Source organism: Camelus ferus, chromosome 17 (genome assembly GCF_009834535.1).
Source record: "Camelus ferus isolate YT-003-E chromosome 17, BCGSAC_Cfer_1.0, whole genome shotgun sequence".
NCBI lineage: Eukaryota > Metazoa > Chordata > Mammalia > Artiodactyla > Camelidae > Camelus > Camelus ferus.
Window position 1 is genome coordinate 40,995,974 of NC_045712.1, and position 20,827 is coordinate 41,016,800.

The 20,827-nt window shown below is 42.9% G+C and overlaps 3 protein-coding genes across 4 annotated transcripts in view; all 3 read right to left on the reverse strand.

Moving 5' to 3' along the window:
- Positions 1 to 2,322, reverse strand: part of ZNF621 (zinc finger protein 621) — an 18,833-nt gene extending 16,511 nt beyond the window's left edge. Inside the window, exons 1-2 of the mRNA XM_032459165.1 lie at positions 2,226 to 2,322; positions 268 to 301 (exon numbers count right to left, since the gene is read on the reverse strand). The gene's annotated coding sequence lies outside the window, so the exon portion shown is untranslated. The remainder of the gene's footprint in view (positions 1 to 267; positions 302 to 2,225) is intronic.
- ZNF620 (zinc finger protein 620) lies at positions 2,111 to 16,853 on the reverse strand. Of its 2 annotated transcripts, none has more exons than XM_032459169.1 (5): positions 16,724 to 16,853; positions 10,171 to 10,231; positions 5,480 to 5,606; positions 4,888 to 5,001; positions 2,111 to 3,148 (listed from the first exon to the last, which is right to left on the reverse strand). In XM_032459169.1, the coding sequence occupies exons 2-5, from the start codon at positions 10,192 to 10,194 to the stop codon at positions 2,142 to 2,144; spliced, it is 1,272 nt and encodes a 423-aa protein (XP_032315060.1). In that variant the 5' UTR covers positions 10,195 to 10,231; positions 16,724 to 16,853; the 3' UTR covers positions 2,111 to 2,141. The 2 variants fall into 2 exon arrangements, with proteins under 2 accessions (XP_032315060.1, XP_032315059.1); XM_032459168.1 differs by lacking the exon at positions 16,724 to 16,853 and adding an exon at positions 15,702 to 15,806.
- Positions 11,958 to 20,827, reverse strand: part of ZNF619 (zinc finger protein 619) — an 18,411-nt gene continuing 9,541 nt past the window's right edge. The window contains 1 exon segment of the mRNA XM_032459158.1: positions 11,958 to 20,827. Coding sequence (XP_032315049.1) covers positions 20,716 to 20,827 — 112 coding nt within the window. The 3' untranslated portion in view covers positions 11,958 to 20,715.

Consider the following 20,827-nt stretch of genomic DNA (forward strand, 5'->3'; position numbering starts at 1 on the left):
TTACCAAAGAAGACACAGTGGAAGGCAAGTAAGCACATGAAAATATGCTCAACATCATTAGTCATTAGGGAAAGCAAATTAAAATCTTAATGAGATAGTGTTAGGCACTTACTATAATAGCTAAAATTTAAAACACTGACAATCTTTTTGAGTGTAGACGAAGATATATTAGAAGTGGAACTTTCACACAATGCTGGTACGAATGCAGAGTGACAACTTCTTTGTAGAACTGTTTGAAGACACTGAAAAAGTTAAATATACACCTACCTTATAACTCAGCCATTCCACTCCTGGTGTTTACCTAAGAGAAACAGAAGCACACATCCTTACAAAGAGTTGAACCCAAATGCTCATAGAAGCTTTATTTGCAATAACCCAAAACCGGACATAGCCTAAATGCCCATCAAGAGGTGAATGGACAAACAGATGGTGGTATAGCCATAGTAGACTATGACTCTGCAATAGAGAGGAACAAACCAGTGATGTATGCGACATGGGTGAATCTCAAAACAATTCTGCTGAGTAAGACACTAGACCAAAGAGAAGAGTAAGTACAGTGTGACAGCATGTGTATAAAATCCTAGGAAAGGAAAGCTAAACCAAAGTGACAGAGGCAGATCAGTAGTTGCCTGGAAAGAGCCAGGAGAGAGGGATTACCAAGGGGCATAAACAAAGTTTTGGGGGTTATGGCTGTGTTTCTTACCTCAATTGTGGTGACTGTTTCACTGGTATATACGTGATAACTCAAAACTCATCATCAATGACATGATGATAATACAAAACACTTCTGTTTATTATGCTCCAGTCGCTGTTCTAAGCACTTCTATATGTATTAATGCAGTTGATCCTCAACACAAACCTATGAGGTAGATGGTCCTCCCTATTTTACAGAAAAGGAAATTAGTGCAGAGTTTCCATAACTTAACCAAGGTCACATGTCTGGGTTCATCCCAAAGTCAGCCTGGCTCTGAATGACTAACCACTACCTTCTGCTTCCTGCAGTGGGCGAAGTCAAGCTGCTTTATACGTGGATGCCGCAACAGAACACACTTACTTCTTCCCTTGTATCCACAGGTAACAGAAAATAATAGTGCCTTCTTTCACCATCATGAGAAATAACTAGATGAAGTTACAAGGAAATCTTTGCTGATGTGAGGTCACTTGGAACAGTAATGAAATGAACAAACTTAAGACAAACAGGCCCTTGCATCTGACTCAAAGGGTACAATACAGACATCCCAGCTTTTGCAAAGGCACAGACTGCAATTGAGTATGAAGAGTCACTGCAGAGCCAGAAGTAGTGAGGGTGGGCCCTGCATCTGAGGGAGGTCTCTGAAAGTCTGCACCCTATTAAGAATGTCCTCCAAGATGCAGATGGCTCCACATGGACACGGCCCCTTTGCTTTTGAGTTTAGGACACTTACAATGTTCAGATTGTAATATAGAATCCATATATCTGTCTTTTTTCCCTCCCAGTTTACCCTTTGTTTAGTGTTGCACATCTGAGAAAGGATGTATGGGAGATAAAGTTTTAAGATCTACAAGGTCTGAAATGCCTTCATTCTACACTCACACTTGAGAGTATAAAATTCTGGTGGAAATCATTTTCCCTCAGAATTTTGAAGGCATACACCATTGTCGTCTAACATGCAATGTTGCTGTTGAGAAACCCAATGCCATTCTTGCTCCTGATCTTTTGTTTTCTCTCTCTAGAAACGTTTTAGCATCTCCTCTTTAAACCTGATGTTTTGATCATTCACAGTGATGTTCTTTGATGGAGGTTCCCCCTAGTCCAGCTTGCTGGGCACTTGGTGTATCCTTTCAATCTGGAAACTTTTCTTTGATGTTCGTAAGTTTGGGGGTTTGTTTTTTTATCTTTTCTAATTGCAAACAGAGTTCATGCTGGGGACACAAGGGCTCAGAGAACTTGAGGAGGGTTTCACGGTGGAAGCTGAGAGTCTGAACGAAACATCCTAGTGGGACAGGCAGAGAAGTAGGCATTGCAGTTACGCAGATGCATAGGAGAAGCAGCAGACGGTTAAGAATGAGCACAGCTCAGGAAAGACAGAGATGACACTGCTAAAAAGCATGAAAATGGGTAGAAATAAGAAGAGGCACCGCGAGGCTAGCTGTGGATTGTGTTACTCCGGGACAGATGTCTTCTGTGTGTGCAATTTCTGATGCAGAATGAATCTTCCACACCAGCTAAAGGTTTTCCCACACACCTTACACTCATAAGGTTTCTCGCCAGTGTGGACGCGCTCATGCTGAACCAGGGTGATTTTCTGATTGAAGGCCTTCCCACACTCCTTACATTCAAAAGGTTTCTCCCCGGTGTGGATTCGCTGATGCTGAGTCAGGGCTGTGTTGGAACTTAATCGCTTCCCACACTCTTTACATTCATAGGGTTTCTCCCCGGTGTGCATTCGCTGATGGACAATGAAACTTGAGCTACAGCTGAAAGTTTTCCAGCATGCGTTGCATTCATGGAGTTTCTCCCCAGTGTGGAACCTCTGGTGCTGGAGGAAGACAGAGCTGCTGCTGAAGGCCTTGCCACACTCCTGACACTCGTAGGGCTTTTCTCCGGTATGGATTCTCTGATGCTGAATCAAGGCTGTGTCTGAACTCAGACCTTTCCCACATTCTTTGCATTTAAATGGTTTCTTTCCAGTGTGGGTTATCTGATGCCGGAGAAGTAAGGAGTTATACCTGAAGTCTTTTCCGCAGTCTTTGCATTCAAAAGACTTTTCACCAGTGTGACGGCTCTGATGTTGGTGGAAGTCCGCCATTTGAGTGAAGTCTCTGTCACATTTTCCACATTTATAAGATATCCGATCACTAGGAATTGTCTGGTTAGGAGAGAGTTGTGCGCTAACACTAATGTTTTTTCCCCATTTCTCACGCTTCTCCCTGCTCTTGATGGCCCAGGCCTCCTGATGCCTGGTTGATGCGTCTGTATAATCTCTCCTCTTTGACTCTGTCTTCTTAAGTATCCATTGGCTGTGCTGCTGCTCCTGGCATCTCCCAAAGTCCAGGTCCTGGGGCACGTTCCCTGGCGGCCCTCTGACTGTCAGTCTGTGGGATTCCACTTCTTTGGAAATGTGTTCCTGAGGAGTTGATTCTTCCTTGTCAGTTCTGATCTCCCCCACTGATATCACAAAAAGAAAATACCCGTGTCAGCCCCTGACATCACAAAAAGAAAATACTTGTAATAAAGGGAAATGAAATCAGGAGGCTCTGATTTGCCCTGAGTACGTGGATATTTTCCAGTGTGTACACCAATGGCTCCCAAACATCACCACACAGCAGAACCCCCCCAAGTGGAAGACTCCATGGGAGAGAGAGCGGCGAGGCCAGGGGCATTCCTGTGAAGAGTGTGAGGACTGGAAAGCCACAGAGACTGTTAACTAGGGCAGCAGGACTAATAGCTTTCTCCCCAGTAAGTGGGATGGACTAGGGTGGACATAAAGAAGTGATAAATGGCGAGGCCGAGGTGAGAGCAAGACCACAGAGATTGGAGAAGAAAGGGTAGTTGTGCAGCTCAAGTACAACAAAGGGTCCCAGGGGCTGAAATTCCTTAAGAGCTGCTTATTTTTAAGAACATCATCTACGTCATAATCTTTGAAAGAGAACTGATCTCTGTCATCAAGTTGGCTCTAGTAAAGCAGCAGGCTCCTATGCTGCGGCTGAGGGGACCAGGCAGGGCCAACACCACAGCATCCAGAAGGAAAGGGGACAGAGTGTGGGCTTGCCTCTGAAATAAAGGAGCACTGAACAAGTGAAGAGGTCTTCCAAGAATAATCATCACTTGCAGAGATGGCCAAGTAGTGATTCTTGTCCTTTTTTCTAAAAGGCTATATAGGATGTGTATAGAGTTTAATACAACAGTATGGAATGTGAAATCCTACACTAACCAAAAAGGAAAACCTAAAGGCTATTTTCTCTCTGTTACTGAGGCCTTTTACAGGCTAATATAATCATCAGTGCCAGGCCGGGGCAAAAACCTCATGTGTTTACAAACAAACCGTTTAGAAAATATGTTTTACCCAGATAACCTGAAGTCTTGGGGTCACATCCAAAAAAGGCACACAAGGCTGGGGCAGGGGTGGGGCGATGTGCATTATTAATGGGCATTCTCTGTAAAGATTCTGAAGAGCACAGGAAATTTTAATAGGCAGAGAAGAGGTGAAGCAGAATAACAATGGCAAAATATATATAAATATATACACTGTGTTATTTTTAATTCTCATGTCAATCAAACTTTAATTTACAAGTTTTGCTTCAAACGTTCATCTGTTTTAAAAAATTTATTTTGAAGTGTCCACGAGGGAAAGATAAAACAAGAGTGGCAGGATATTGGTGACCACTGAGGTGAGGGATATGTGGGTGCACTTGGCTGGTGTCTGCATATGAGTGGAAATTTCATCATAAAAATAAAATTTTTAAATGTGCCAAGTCAGTGTTTGGGAACTCAGACTTCAATTTCCCATGGAAATAACATGCTCTATCAATACGTGGATGGCCAGAAAGGCCCTCGGAAGTCTATTTTCCTTGTAAGGTGGCTGACATCCTCATCCCTGCACAAAATAAAATGTTGGAAAAATAAAATGTTTCCAAGTGACAGGGCTGAAAAGAGCTGCTCAGATGGTGTCATTTAGTGGAGGGTGAGGTGGAGGCAAACATGAACATGCAAAGAAAGCCTGCGGACTTGCCTTTCTTGAAAGAGAATGGCCTCATTTGAGGGAGGCGACCACTGTGAATGCGGAGAATCACATGTAGTGATTCCAGAGGAACAAAAACAGTCTCACAAGAGAAGAAATGCTTTGTACAGTGAAATATGAAAACAAGAAAGCAGGCCAAACAAAAACGGGAGGGTCTCATGCTTACCCGGACAGACTCCTCCAAGGGCCTCCCTGCCCACAGCTTCCCAGGGATCAAGGCCCCATGGCCGTTCCCCTCGCTCCAGCTGAGAGACCAGAACAGGTCTGGTGAACGAAAAAGCTGCCCAGGGAGAAAGAAACAAGAAAAGAAAGATAAAGGGAATCATGAAGCAGGTTCCCCTCTCAGCTGTCTTTGTCTTCCTGCACTGAACCAGGGAGGGAGAGACAAAGTGAAGTCAGCCTGTGCATCTTAGAGGAGAGAAAATTCCCACAGTGCCAGGCAGAGTACTGGAATAATCCTCTGTTCAGGTCCCAAATATTCAGAGAACTTGAAGACAGAGGCCGAGGCTCTGCTGAGCTCCTGAAAGTTTTCATTATTCCCTCCACACGTGGGACAGAGTCCTTCCCAGGGTTGGAGGGACAGTGATTTCAACACCTAGGAACCCAAGGCTCGTCCCACCCACTAGCCTCTGGGGAGCTCAGCCTTCAGAGCAACTGCCCACAAGGGTTATTAGAGACTCCACAGAGTCTAAGGAAGAAAGAAGCCAGGATGCTTAAAGGGCAGAGGCAGACAACAGCAGGGAGAAGAGATGTCATACCCAGGGAAGCCACGTTTGCGTAATTCTCCAGCATCACCTCCCTGTACAGGGCCCTCTGTGCAGGGGCCAGGATGCCCCATTCATTCTGGGTGAAGTACACAGCCACATCTTCAAAGGTCACCCGCTCCTGAAACAACAGGTTCCTGCTCAAGCTCCAGGTGAAGGCAGAGGAGCCTAAGTATCAGGGCAGAGACTTACTGGAGCTGGTGGTATTGCCGAGGACAGCTATCCAGTGCTCAACCCCCAGCACCCCTCCCCGCAGGAGCCAGCCCTCAGCCAGCATTGCCCTCATCAACAGGGGAGCCCAAGACTCGCTGCACCCCTCTGTGGTCATCCCCAGCAAACAGCTCTTCCTCCACCTGCTGATCTGTGTCAACTCCTCCATGTCCTGCTCTGTGTACCTGTGGGTCCCTCTGGCTCCTTTCCCCTACATGGGTTTTGTGTGCACATGTACAAGGGACATCTGTATAAACGCCGCCCACAGCACTTTTGTACTGATCTCCACTCCCTCCCTAATCCTACTGAAGTGACGGCAACACAATGGCCCAAGTAGAGAAGACTCAAATCAGACTAGAGGTGTTAACAGAATTTTGGAAGGCAGAAAAAGGATAAATGGTAACTAAAGTATGTAGAAGAGCAGGGAAAGCTGAATCTTAACTGCTGGTGGAGGAGGAAGCAAATGAAAAGGAGGCTGATTCACACCACAAAACCAAGGATGAGCTCCTGATTTGTTAAGTGTGAACTGCTTTTTATAACTTGGTAAAAGCATCAGGGAGGAGAGAGGATTCCCAAAGCACATAGGGCGATGAATGAAAAATACCCCCACGAAAGCACATCACTGAGAAGCCTCAGAAAAATGAGACACAAAAAAGGTCCTAAAGGCTTTCAGAGAAGGAAGAACAACACACACATCAAGACCAGGGGGTCGAGATGGCAAAAGACCACATGGAAAAAGTAGAAGGGGAATTTTTTAAGATGCTGAGAAAAAACTTCCACTTCTTGTCTCGATGGAGTCATGGGGATCAGATGTATCCTCCTGCCTGAACCAAAATGAGACAAATTCCAGAAAACAATGGTTTTCAAGATACTGGTATCGAGTAATGAGGGACACCAGTCCCTGAGAGACAGGAAGCAGAGAGGTGAGCCCTAGGACTCCCCAGACGTACTACCTTGGGAGTTTCCAGGCTGCAACACAGGGAGGGGGAACTGAGGCAGAGCCTGGTGGAGTCTGAGGAGACCAAGGCAGCAGAGTTTATAGGACGGGATACCAGAGAGGAGAAAGCTGCACAGGAAAAGAATCCCAGTTACCTACAGAAGGTCCCCCTCAAAAAGTCAGCAGAGTACTCACCAGGGAATGGGTGTGAGGAAACTACTCAAAGCCAGAGAAAGAATCATTTGTAAGGACTGAAGGGCACGAGGCCTGGTGTTCACACAGAGCCAGAAACAGAGACTATTTCCACTAGCCATACTGGAAAAATTCATATCAGCAGGCCATCACACAGAGCTCTCAGGAAACTCTTGCCTCAGTAGTGGAGAATAATTATTCCTAGGCTGAGCACTGCTCCAGATCCTGCTAACAAATCATAAAATTCAAAACCAAAAAGAATCAAACTGTTTCCAAGTAACTGAACTTTTTTCCAGAAAATACTCAAGAAGATTCTGGGAAATATAAAAATGGCTAGCACCCAACAAGGTGAAATTTACAACATCAGGCATTCAGTCAAAGACTACTGGCCACTCAAAGGGGCAGGAATTCATGACCCTTAATGAGGAGACTAATCAATCAATCAAAACCAACCCAGAACTTATAGGAGTTAGAATTAACAGAAAAGGACATTAAAATGGTTATTACAAATGTATTCCATATGTTCAAAAGTTAAATAGAGATAAGGAAGGTAAATATTTTAAAAGACCCAAATCAAACTTCTATATATGAAAACTATAATTTCTGAGATGAAAACTATACTTCATGGGATTAACAGCTAATTAGACACTGCAGGAAAAAAAATATGAACTTGAAGGCATAGCAATAAAAACTGACCAAAATGAAATACAGAAAGAGAAAAAAAATAAAGGCAAAACCAACAGAACATCCATGAGCTGTAAGAAAACCTCAAAGAGCCTATTACAGGCAATTGAAGGTAGACTGTGATAATTTAAAAATGTATACTACCAGAGAATGTGACAATGAATGTATGTTCATGTATAAATGAAAAATTGTGCTCTACACTGGAATTTGACACAACATTGTAAAATGACTATAACTCAATAAAAAAAAGTTTAAAACATGTATACTACAAACACTAAAGAAATCTAAAATAGTAACACAAACAGTTATAGTCTGTGTAGTTTATATGCATCCAAAGAAGGGGTAAAAATTGAATCATAAAAAATATACCCTTAACCCTAAAGAAGGTAGAAAAAAGGGAGAAAAGGCAACAAAGAACATTTGGGACAATGAGAAAAATAGGGAGATGACAAACTCAAATTTAACTAGACTCAAATCTAACTATGCCAATAATGACATCAAATATAAATAATCTAAACATCCCAAAAGGCAAACATTTTCAGATTAGATTAAAAAAAAACAACAACACAAGTCTACCATATGCTGCCTTCAAGAAATGTGCATTACATATAAAGAAAGGAATAAATTAAAAAGCAAAAACATGGGAAAATACACCATGTCAAAAGGAAAAACTGAAAAAAAAACCACTAATCAAAAGAAAGCTGAAACAGCTATATTAATTTCAGGCAATGCAGATTTCAGAGCAAAGAATGATAGGAGATAAAGAAGGTCATTCATAAACACAAAGAGATCAGGTCACCATGAAAACACAACAATTCTACATGTCTATGCACTTAGTACATCTTCAAATACATGAGGTAAACTGATGCAACCGCAAGTAGAAACAGACACATCCATAATTATAGCTGGAAATTTCAATACACCCTTTTAACAAGGATGTAGCAAGCATGAGCAATACCATTAACCAATTTGACTTGATGGACATTTATAGAACACTATACTCAATAACAGCAAAATATACACTCTTTTAAGGTGTCCAAGAAACATTCATCAAGACAGACTATATTCTGGGTCATAAAAGAGGTCTTGATAAAATCAAAGGGATTCAAGTCATTCAAAGCATGTTCGCTTACTACAATGGAATTAAATTAGAAATAACGTAAAGACTCTTGGAAAATTCTCAAATATTTGCGAATTAGATAATGCACTTCTAAGTAACACAGGGATTAAAGAAGAAAGCAGAAAAGAATTTAGAAAGTATTCTGAACCAAATGAAAATAAAAACACAACATACCAGAATTTGAGAGATTCTGCTAAAGCAGTACTTTGGGGGAAATTTATAGCATTCAAATCTATGTTACAAAATAAAAAAAAAAGAAAAGTCTAAAACAATGACATTGGCTTCACCTTCAGAATCTAGAAGAATAGCAAATTTAACATGAAGTAAGCAAAACAAAGAAAATAAAGATCCAAATGGAAACTAATGGCATAGAACAGAAAACAAAACAAAACAAAATAAAACAAAACAAAACAGAAAGTCAAAGAAACAGAAAAGCAGTTGAAAATATCAATACTATTTATAAACCTCTGGCCAGATTGCTCAGAAAAAAAGAGAACAAAGAGATTACCAATATTCGTAATAAAAAAAGTGCAAATCCACTGCAAATAAAAGGATAATAAAGAAATCTTATGAACAACTTTAAGCCAGTAACTTCTACAACTTAGATAAAATGGGCAAATTCACTGGAAGACCCAAATTACCAAAACTCAATCACGAAGAAAGAGAGAACTTGAGTAGCCCTATATCTACCAAAGGAATTGAAACTGTATTTTAAAACTTTATCAAAAGAAAACTACATGCTAGATGATTTCACTGATGAATTCTACCATTTAAGGAAGAAATGTAATCAATTCTACACAAATTCTTCCAAAATGTTGAAGAGGAAGGAATACTTTCCAATTCATTCTAGGGGACAAAGGAATAGAAGAGTACATTCTCAACCCGATAAAGGGCATTTACAAAAAACAAAACAAAACAAAACAAAACAAAATCTGACAGTGAAGATCATACTTAATGTTGAAACACTGAATGCTTCTGCCCTAAGATCAGGAAGGCGACAAGAATACTTGCACTCACTTCTACTCAACATTGCAATGGAGGGTCTAACCAGTGCAAGTAGGCAAGAAAAAGAAATAAAAGAAATCTTTCTTTCCAGAAAGAAGTAAAACTGTCTTTATTCATAGATGACATGTTTATGTAGAAAACCCAATGGGACCTGTAAAAACTACTAGAATTGCTTTATCTAAACGAATACTTTCCAATCTTGTGGACAAGAGTGACAAGGGTCTTCCTTGTATGCTGTGATGCAGATTTCCACTTTTTAGTGAATTCCTGTTTTTCAGCCCTAATTGTCAAATCTGTCCCGATCAGTTCCCCCACACTACTTGTCTTTTTCTTCCCTGATTATGTCTTACCTTGGGAATTCTCATTTCTCCACTCCCCTTAACTCCTCTCCTCCCCTAAACACACCCAACAATGACAGGTGCACAATGGAAGCCACAGGCCTGGACCTGTATGCAGAGGTGACACCTGCTCTCTTGACAGCGAAAGGGTGAGAGGGCAGGGAAAGGCAGCCACAGAGGCTGGAGGATGCTCGCTCACCGGGCGCCAGGTGATCTGGAGCATGGCAGGCGTCTCTGCTTCGCACACTGCCCTCTGGGTCCTGAGAAGTAATAATGAAAAGAAAATAAACAGGCAAGAGTAAGATTGATGCTGCCTCGCACCCCGCATACACCTCTGTCCGCCCTAGCCCCTTTCCATCCCGCTATTCCCTCACTGAAAAGGCACAGGGGTTGGAGAACCCGGTACTACGCCCGGAGAAAGCGAATCCGTCACCCGGACGCCGGCACCAGCATCCCAGGCAACCACTAACTCCGCGCGGCGCAGGAGCAGAGAAAGCGTGGGACCGCCGGCTTCTGAAAAGCTTCCGACAGGCTCAGCCGGAAGTGCGTTAACCGTCTCCCTTCCTTTCTAGGAGCCTCGGAAGTTTCCCATCTCTGTGGTCCCCTATCCCTGCCGCAACTGGCCTGCCCCTGGTTTGGGAGATGGTAAGGATCAGGCAGAGTTGCCCGCCTGAGGCTCGGGTCCTTGACATCCTCCAGGGGATGCCTGGCTTACGCCGCAGACTGGGAATTACCCAGGATTCTCTAGCGTTCACTACTTCTGGATGCCCTTCCAGGTACTGGGGGACCACTGCTCCACATGTGCCAGAGGGCCCTGGATTCTCTGGCTAGTTGCTGTAGGAGGACTGGAAACGGAAATAGGGGAGCCCATCACTTAAGGGGCCAAATGTCTATCGGTTCAGAGCATCGACTACCTAGGTCGAGAAACCTGGCTACCACTTGTCAGCTGGGTGACTAGCAGCAGTTGCTTTAACTGTTTCATTATCTGTTAAATGGGTTTGATGGTGGTACCAATCTCAAATGAGTTCATGAATTGGCAAAGTGTTTACAGTAGTGCTTGGCACATAATAAGTGCTGGCAAGTTTGCCTTGTTTTCATCATGTTATTTGTTTTTAGAGATACAACTGCTGCTTGGGTTCCAGTGTGTGGCACAGTTTAGGGAAAGAGCTATTAACATGTAGCATTAGAGCCCTTTCCCACCAAATACACGGATGTGTGTTCCAGGCCCAGCCTGGAGAGAGATTTCAGTTAACAGCCCAGCAGTCTGCTCTGTGAATAATGGTTCCTTGATACTAAGTTAAATGTTTCTTATCCTGGGATGAGTATTCTCTAGATTCATCCTTTGCCAGTCTTCAGAAACATTCCATCCTCAAAGACTTGTCTGGGCACCCCCACTACATAGCTAGACCTGTCAACTGGATAGCCACCATGATTTACAATCCAAGCAGATGTCTCCACCCTAACCCAAGAAGCTCTTGTTGGAGTTTGCCAACATGGGAGACTGTTTCACCTTGAGGGCTCTAATCCTTCCCCTGAGAATAGCTTCAGAGACATGGATTCTACTTGCCAAGCACTGCTGTGCTGTTTGGAACTGTTCTCCTTCCTCTCCAAGATTAGGACGAGTGGTTTGAGCATTTTAGAAGCTGAGCAGGGAAAGAAGCCTAGGATTCAGCTTATATCCTTTGACAATTCCAGATTTCAAGGACTGGGTGCCTCACTCCTGCCCTTCAGCTTTGCATTGTGTCCCTGAGAAAAGAACATCTATGGTTCACCAGTTAAAAAAACTGCAGTTAGTTCCAGACTTCTGCCTGGGTTGGGGAGGGGCAGTCTCTTGGCTACATGGAATCAGGAAAAGGGTTTGAGGATCGGGCTACTCTGCAAGGACTTTTAAACAACAGCATCTTCCCCGTATTAGGGCAATGTGTTTAAAAACAAAAAAACTTAAGGCAAATTTATTATGAGTCAATTAAACTATTATAGCATTAATTTCCATGGGAAAGATTTTATGCATATCCAAGCTCTGAAATTACAAAGTATGCTAGAACACAAATTTCATTAAGAAAATACACAATTGTTTTCAACATTTGACTAATTACAACACAAAAAGATTAATTCTTACATTAATTACAACATAGCTGTGTAACCATCTTCATTCAGTTTCTTTAAAATGTTATAAACAATATACTTAAAATCCTACCATGTATACGTATAATGCCCTTTTATCTGAACATTTATACAAAAAGAGTAAAGACAAAAGAAACGTGAAACTAATGCAAACATGCAAAATTATCACTACTATAAACTGACAAATAACCCTGAGAAAACTTAATGCAACATTTACATACAGCTAGGTGAGATTTAATTAGCGAAGTTTTATAAAATCTTACTGGAAATGAGGTAACCACAGAAAGCAGAAGCAGATGCTGCATATCTCTGCAGAGATTTACATGGTCCCCGTGCACCCCTGACAGCTGTTGCTCAGGTAAAATACTGAAGTGGGTCCTTCACTATTGGAGAAGCTCATCTTTTGTGAGCCATTTATACTCGAGGTAAGCTAACCAAAAGCATCTACACAAAAACATACGTATGCACTTCTCTGTAAAGGAATGTTGATAAATTCTGGGTCCTTTTGGTTGCTGAAATAAACCCAGAATCAGTTAGGTGGCAATAGTGATCATGGTGGTGGGTGCCAGGGGAAGGAGAGTCAGCACCTAGATGTCTCTCCACAACATCTCTACCTCTGGTGTTTCCAACAACCCGGAAAGACCTTTTCCCTACACCGTGAAAACACTGCTCACTGCAGAGCCAAATGGTATACTAAGATTGTATTTCCTTTATCATACAGCTTTCTGAAAAATTCCTAGCTGTCTTTGTTTGCCACTACTTGACTTTATGAGATCCTAAACCTTTCACAAACCTTCCCTGGTATGAGGACAGAAGATTCCAGCCCCACTGCACAGCCATCATTCTAAGTCTTTATTGTTTCCCCACAGTGGACCCTGCTTTTCTGGACCCAATGTCTTCCTTATTCTCCCTTCTTCTGCTGGGGCACACCTTCAAATAATGACGTTTAGTCATATCTTCAGGGCCAATTATATCTAGGAATATCCTACTCCCTATTATATCTTCCCGGCCTGGCTTTTATGGACTCGGGCTTTCTTCTAAGGAAATTCCTCTTCCTCCTGCTCAATTAGGCTGTATTCTTTCATCTTGCCACCATTTACCCAATGTTCCTGTTCTGACTATAAGCCTAAAACCTATTTTTAATACTAATTCCTTTAGTCCTCGAACGTCTGGGAAAACCTTATTCCTGTTAAGTGTTGAAGAAGCAGTCTTTTACATTTTCTTTCTTGGCAGTATAGTTTGTAAGAGTTTTCTCTCACTCAGTCAAAGATGTTATATTTCCTGTATTGCATGTAAGGCATTGTTTTAGATGGGCACTTATTCTCTTTTGTCATTGTTAAAAAGCCACCAACTGGTGGGGGAGGGTATAGCTCAGTGGCAGAGTGCATGCTTAGCATGCACGAGGTCCTAGGTTCAATCCCAAGTGCCTCCATTAAAATTAAATAAATAAATAAAATAAACCTAATTACCTCCCCACCCCAAAAAATAAAAAATAAAAAAGCCATCAGGAGTGGGTCTCTGAAATCTACCACTATCAAAGTCTTTCTAAATAAACTCTCTACCTACCAAGGACAAGTACAAATAATTCAAGGCATAAACTAACTCAGCCTTCCCAATGTTCTTGCCCCTATTTGATGGGTCATGAGCTGGACAAATTCCTGTCCTGTCCATCAAACAGGACCACAGAGATCCCAAGGTCTCCTCTCCTGCTCTAAACTGCTACTGTAAAATGGTTCTTAAGAGGTTCCTGTCACCTATAGGCTAGCTGTGAAAAAAGGTGGTGTGTGTACAACTTGCCTGGACCCTACTTATCACCCAAAAGCTTTCTTCTTAATCACTATTGGAAAACACAGTCAATAAATATAATTTCCAGAAATCAAAATGATTGTCTTTTTTTCCTATAATTTAACTGTTTTTCTTAGAGATGATCTGACAGTGACTCTGGGATAAATGCCCTTTGTAGACTCTGACCCGGATGCTCAAATTGCATCTGAATGCACTAAGTTTGAATTTTGATTTTTTTCCTAAGTCCTACCTATTGCATAACCAGTTATAAAATAGAAGGAAAAGCCCCCTGAATCCCACAATCTAAACATTAAGCATTTTAATTTTGCTTATTCTGTTCCAAGACTCCTCCACAAGCACACATAACTTTAAGGCATTGAATGTATATGTCATTTTATAGTCTCTTCTCTTAGAATAAGAATATACACATCTTTCTTGTTACACAGTCCTGAAATAGTGATTAACAGAACATACTCCAAGTAGGAATAGGGCCTATAAATATTAAAGAGGAGGCAAAATATGTCTGTTAGTGACAGTTATGAAAAATTAGAGAGTAGCAGGCTTGTCATTTTCAGTACTATTAGAAAATTGATTGGTGTAGAACTACTTTTAACATATTTGTGGGAAATTTAGTGCTACCCAGAAAGGTTTTAATTACAAAGGAATCTTCATTTAGTGCAACTACATGACAGAGGGCCTGGATAGTAACTGAACCAGGAATGGCTTTTCCTCCATGGCTGCAGATGCTACAGTATCCAGAGACTTTTCCCCTCCTGTGTCAAATGCCCAGAGATGGGGCCTTTTCACACACTGTGTAATCGAAGTCTGCTGTATTTAGGCATCTGCTGCACATTGCTCCAGCCCAGCTCCCTTTTGTAACTACACATATCAATAGATATTGAAACTAAACAGAGAAATCTAGATAGCAATAACAATCTCAAAGTAAAAGCTAGTATGTTTTAAAGTGCACTACTTTGTTGCTCTCCATTTATAGTCATTTAGTTTCTTTGCACTAGTCACTTAAATAGTCTTTATGTAATAGCTAAGGTTTATGGGAGCTTCATATTGCGAGAAACTGTGTTGAAGGCTTTTATAAGCATCATCTCTTTCCATCTTCACTTCTGAGGTCGGTCCTGTTACCATCCTCACTTTACAGGTAAGGAAACTGAAGCCAGACGTTCAGAAGGTATCCGAGGCCACACAGCTAGAAAAGCCCAACCAATACCCATAGTTTCTTCTGGGAGCTGGAAAGCATTTTAAACACCCTGCAAATATTACAAAGAATTCCACAGCTCCACACCCCACAGCCTCTGCTGTATTACTTAGTCCTTCTCTGTTTCCCTAATAATTGTCTGAACTGCCTAATGTCATCGGTTTTGCAGTCTTCCTCTTGTCCCTCCTAGATTCATGCTCTACTAACCTAGTATCCCCAAGGTGTCTTCCAAATTCTTCTAAGTCCCAAGGCCTCCAAAGACAGGTGTGAACTACTGACACAGGAGGCCTGCCTGTTGGTAGTCTGTGTCTGTACAAAATTATGTGTAGTTCTAGCTTCTAGAAAATTGTACTGGTAGGTGCTTCCCTCTCAGGCAACTAAATAGATCTTCTGAAAATCATGTCCTCTCTCTAACCAAAGGTATCTCTGGGTCTGGATAATCTCGTCTTAGTTCAAACCACTTTTCCCCAAACACATTCTCATGTGCATAAAACACACATACACACCTGCCACAACTGCTTGGCAAAGGGGAAGCTAAGTCAGGCCTGAGTCCTACACTGACTTCTCTGAGAGCTGATCTAAGAAAAGCTGTCAGGAAGCCTGCTCACCTGGGACCACGCTGTCTGAAGCCTGACTGATGTCCCCTGGTTTCCTGTACAGCTCTCAGATTTCAGAAAAGTCTCAGATCTAAGTAAGGAGAAAAGAGCTCCAAGTGAAACTGCTCCCCTCTTGCAGCCGATAGGTGCATTACTCCCCTTCACATCTCTCACCACCATCCCTGGATTCCTGGAACTCTTAGAACAGTGATTGCCATACCACTCCACCGCATCCTGGCCCCTCCCCTCACCCACAGAGTTATAACTTCTCCTTTCACCTATTGGCAGGGCACAAGGCTTCTTAAGATATGCCACCATACCCCATTATCCAGAACTGAGGCTCTGCTAGAGGAGAATCCGGGCTTCAGTGACTGCTTGGGTTGGAACATAAGATAGTTTTTACCGAATGTGTCCAGTGACTTGACCAAACTCTAACCAGGCTCCTCTGGGCCCTTTCTCGGCTAGGTCTTAACCTTGGCTTATAAACACTTGAAGAAAACATTAACATCATCTCCAACAGTTCAAGGCCACATCCCTAGGACAACCCCACCCCCTCTGAGAATGTCTGCCTGAGAAAACTCAAGGCTGTCAAAAGAGTGTACTATGGGGGGAGGGTATAGCTCAAGTGGTGGAGCGTATGCTTAGCATGCATGAGGTTCTGGGTTCAATCCCCAGTACCTCCTGTAAGAATAAATAAATAAATAAACCTAACTACCTCCTCCACCCAAATTTAAAAAAAAAAAAACAAAAACAAAAACAAAAAACAAAAAACAGTGTGCTGTGTGTTCCAGCCATCTCCTGCAGACAGGGTCTCCCTCCGTCTCCCAGTCTCCGCGGGAGGGAGCCTAACTCCCAAAAGCGCCTTTAGCAAACCCAGGCGAGTTTCACTTGATCACCTGCTCTACGGAGCCTCCACTCGCCCCCTCCCTACTCCCTCATTCTCCCTTTCAAAGGCCGGGCCACCTCTGTACAAGCCGAAGCTGAGCTCAGTTCCCCCTGGACACTTTCCCCCTTGCAACAGTATTGGTTACAACCTGTGCGACTTTGACGCGACGTCCGAGAGGGCTCCTCTGAAGAGAAAGCCGGGAGGGGGCGCCTGGCCCGAGAAGGCTCACAGTACAAAACGCAGGTGGAGGCCCGGCCATGAGTCAAAGCCGGTAAAAGCGAAGCTCAAGAGCCCCGCTGGGCGACGCCAGGCGCAGGCCCGCTCGGAGTACCGGTAAGCAGTTGATGCCAGCATCTCCAGCTGCCCACTAGGAGGGTGGGCACAGAAAGGGGTGCAGAAAACTGAGGAAGATGGATGAACCCACCACTGCTGGCAGGTATGGGGGCCCAAGTTACGGGCCCCCTCGGCCAGACTCTTCCAGGTCAAGGCTCTCAAGCTAGCCCAGACCACGTTAGAGCTGAGACGCCTCGCCTGACAGGCCCCGGCTCACAGGTCTTCTCTCCCGCCAGAGCGCGAGTTCCGCCAACCAGCGGCGAGCCGGAAGCAGGGCGGAGCCCGCCGGCCCCTCTGGGAAGCCCGGAGGTTTCCCTCTCGGTGGTGTGTGTCCAGGGTGCTCACGCGCGAGGCCCGCGTGGTCCGGCATCTCTATGAAATGAGCGTTGCAGATGCCCAGCGTTTGGCTGCAGATGTGGCCACAGCAGGACCGTGTGCAACTATGACGGAAAAGTGGGGCTTCGTGGCCTCCAGGACGTGGCATCATATATAGAAACAAACGTTTATGTCTCTTTAATCCCTCCCCTATCCCTGGGAGCCAGTCCAGGAGCTAGACTGGTAAAGATTAACCTAACAGTCTGAAGTCGGCTCAACCACTGTTCCCTTTAACCCCTAAGGTCTTAACAAGGCAAGATTTCACATACTGTGTGCTAACTTTTCCAGGCAAAGGCTAGAAACTAGAGAATCTCCTCGATTTCACACTGTAAACGCTGAGGACTGTCAGCGGAGCACATTACAATTTAAACTGACCTGTAGGAGCAGGCAGACATCTGTCCCACAGCTTACCTAATCTCTGTTACGGTGTAGGGTACAGGGAATGTACAAAATGAGACCTCTCTGAAGGTGCTACTTAGAAGTCTCAGCCGGGTGGGATGAGGGCTGGGGCAGGGGCAGTTAAGGGAGATGCAGGAAATACCCTGCTGGAGGCCTATTCCTTGGGGAAACATGGCAGTGGTAGCTAGATTAAGGGAGAAATCATGCAGCCACATTGTTTTTTTGTATTTCGTTTTTTAATCAACAACTCATGTTAGAGCTTCCGTGTTGGAGTGGCTGTGAAAAGAGGAGAAACACAACTATAACCAAAAATGAATTAGATGGAAAGCTATAACCAGGGAGCCAGACTTGCCACTGCTGAGTCAACTACACACATACACCCCTAAGAAAAAGGCCCAAGAACCACAGAGATTCACCTTCACTCAATCTATGGCCAGAAGTAACTGTTTACCCTGCACACAGAGCACAGAGGAAATCAGAGGACCAACTTCCCATTTCACATCACCTCACCAGCAACTCTACCCCAATACTGGCCAGTCACAAACCATCAACAAAGGGAGATCTGAATGCACAGACTGAGGTCATTGTGAGCCAAGAAGCACTACTTGAGGATGATCAACACCTCCGGAGGAAGACTGTTAAAGATAAATTGCTCAAAACTTCCAGGCATTAAGGAAGAAAGAAATCTTAGTTGCCAGGAGACATAGAGCAGCCTAATGCAGGGACTAACACTGCCAGGTGTCTGGCACTTAATGGATGGATATTCAGGTGTTTTTTTGAAAAGGGCCATACTATAGCTCACAGAAAGGACAGAAGTGTAAAAATAAACTTATACATAACTTAAATTTCAACACTGTGTTCTTTTAAGAGTTTCGGTTTTCTCTGAAAGTGAAATAACAATATAACCAGCGCCCCCCTCCAATCCTCATCCCCAGTTTGTTATTGGTCCTTCAGCACCTCGTGGGTGCCGTGGAGGCTGTGTAATAACATTCCATTAACAATGAGGGAAAACCCTAAATGCCAATTGAAATGAATGGATAAAGGTAGAAATGAGTAAATACAAATCATTTAAGTCAGAAACCTATAAATCTCTTGGCTGTGAGAACTCAAAAGCCATTTTCAGCCCAGAGCAGATCCGTTTACTTTTTCCTACACTCCTTGCTTTCTTGTCATATAATTTGCTACCTTCCAAATTATATTTAGAAATTGCTCTTTTCTGTCTAGCTAATTTAGGATTTCTCACCCTTCAGCCTTCCTTGCTGTAATCCTCCGAGGCACCCTGAAGCCCTTTCTGTTTAATGCTGTTTCTGGGAAATAAATAGAACAAAATTTATATCTATATACATACACACACACACACACACACACACACACACACACACATACACATACATATATATACACACACTATGCATAAATATACATTATATATAGATATTTCTGACACACACATATACATATACATGTATATATGTATGTGTGCGTGTCAGAAATATGTCAAAGAAACCAGTTATTGTCATTTTCCTACATTTTGACTGCTTTTCTTAACCATCATTCTGGATGAGGGATCTCGGCATATCTGAAAGCTCTGACCACAGCTGGATAGATAAGTTTGGTTTTTGCCTTTTATTCCCCTGAATTCTATGTATTGCACAAACCTTATGAAGGAATAAAAATTAAAATCCTTAACATCCTACTAACCATTTAAATTTCTGCCTGTGCTGAGGGAACTTTGGGGGGTAAGAGAAATTTTCTGTATCTTGGTTATACAACTGTATTCATTTGTCAAAACTCACCAAACTGTATACTTTAAAAGGGTGGGTTTTACTGTCTATAAAGTATATCTCAATAAACCTGACTGAAATCAGAACCAAAAACAGAATGTCTTAAAAAAAAAAAAAACAAACACACACACACACACACCAGAATGTCTTTCTAGGCCCTCCCTTGCAGATATAATTTCATGGTGTTATAATTATAATATGCGTATCACTTTCTGAGTATTTACTCCCACATGATTTAAAGTAACTTTCCATGTGGCTACAATATCCTGAAGCTGTGACTGTGAAAAAGGTCAAGGCCTCTAACCACCAGATGGAAAGCATGGCCAAACCAGTGAGATCATTACATCTGGTTAAGATTAGCATCCTTTAAACTTTTCTCTCTGGTGTTACCAAAGTAGCTCATTAGGAAATTAATTTAAAAGTACCACCACTTACAAATCAGTCACAGGGTACATGGAGTAGGTGTGAGGACGTGTTGAGCACACATACGGTAACTGATGAGGAAGAGACTGTCTTCCAAGGCAGAAGCAAGTCATTGTTGGGTTTCTCTTCTCCCTTCCTCTGGTGTCCCTCAGTGTCATGCCAACAAGGTTATTCCATGTAAAATTTAGAGATTACTACACCCTGGTACCTGCCCTCAACTGCAAAAGCCCAAGTCACTTTTTATACCTACATATTTGAGTGGAGACTAAAAACATATGGATGGGAATAGCAAAGAAACCCAAACAGAAAAACCGCACTGCCTTTCATTCATATTCTTTTCACTGATTTCCTTGTTCTATAGTTTAGTTACACAAGATCCTCATAATAGTCATTATGAAGGTGTTAAAAAAAAATCCAAGGCTCAGATTCTCCATAATGAACCTTGCTACCTGCCCCAGAAAATGGTCCTCCTTAAATCCTAGAAGTAATCATCGGATACTTTTTCTGATCACTTCCTCCCACGGACTTTGCATTTTCTGTACTTCTTGAATTAGGATGGCCCGTCTCATTGTAATTCCATCCCCCTAGAATCAAAAATGTTATGCCAACTCTTCTAACCCTAGTAGCCCCAGAAGGCAGGAGCGGACTGATGGCAGGCCAACACTGGACACTAAAAAGAACAAATACTACCATTTCCTACCCAGAGAACAGAAGAGAGTAGTCAAACACGGTCCTCAAGCGTGAGAACTTAAATGGAGCTGGGAAAACAGTAATGACTGACTTAACAGGAGACCAGAGGAGTACCAATAAAGATGCGACTAGGAGCTCACAGGAAACTGCTACTGTAGATGCAATGGAGGAGGACACGAGGGAGCTCATGGGGAATGAGATAAAGGCTGTGAGGGGATGACTTCTCAGGAGAAGCCAGATCGTGAAAG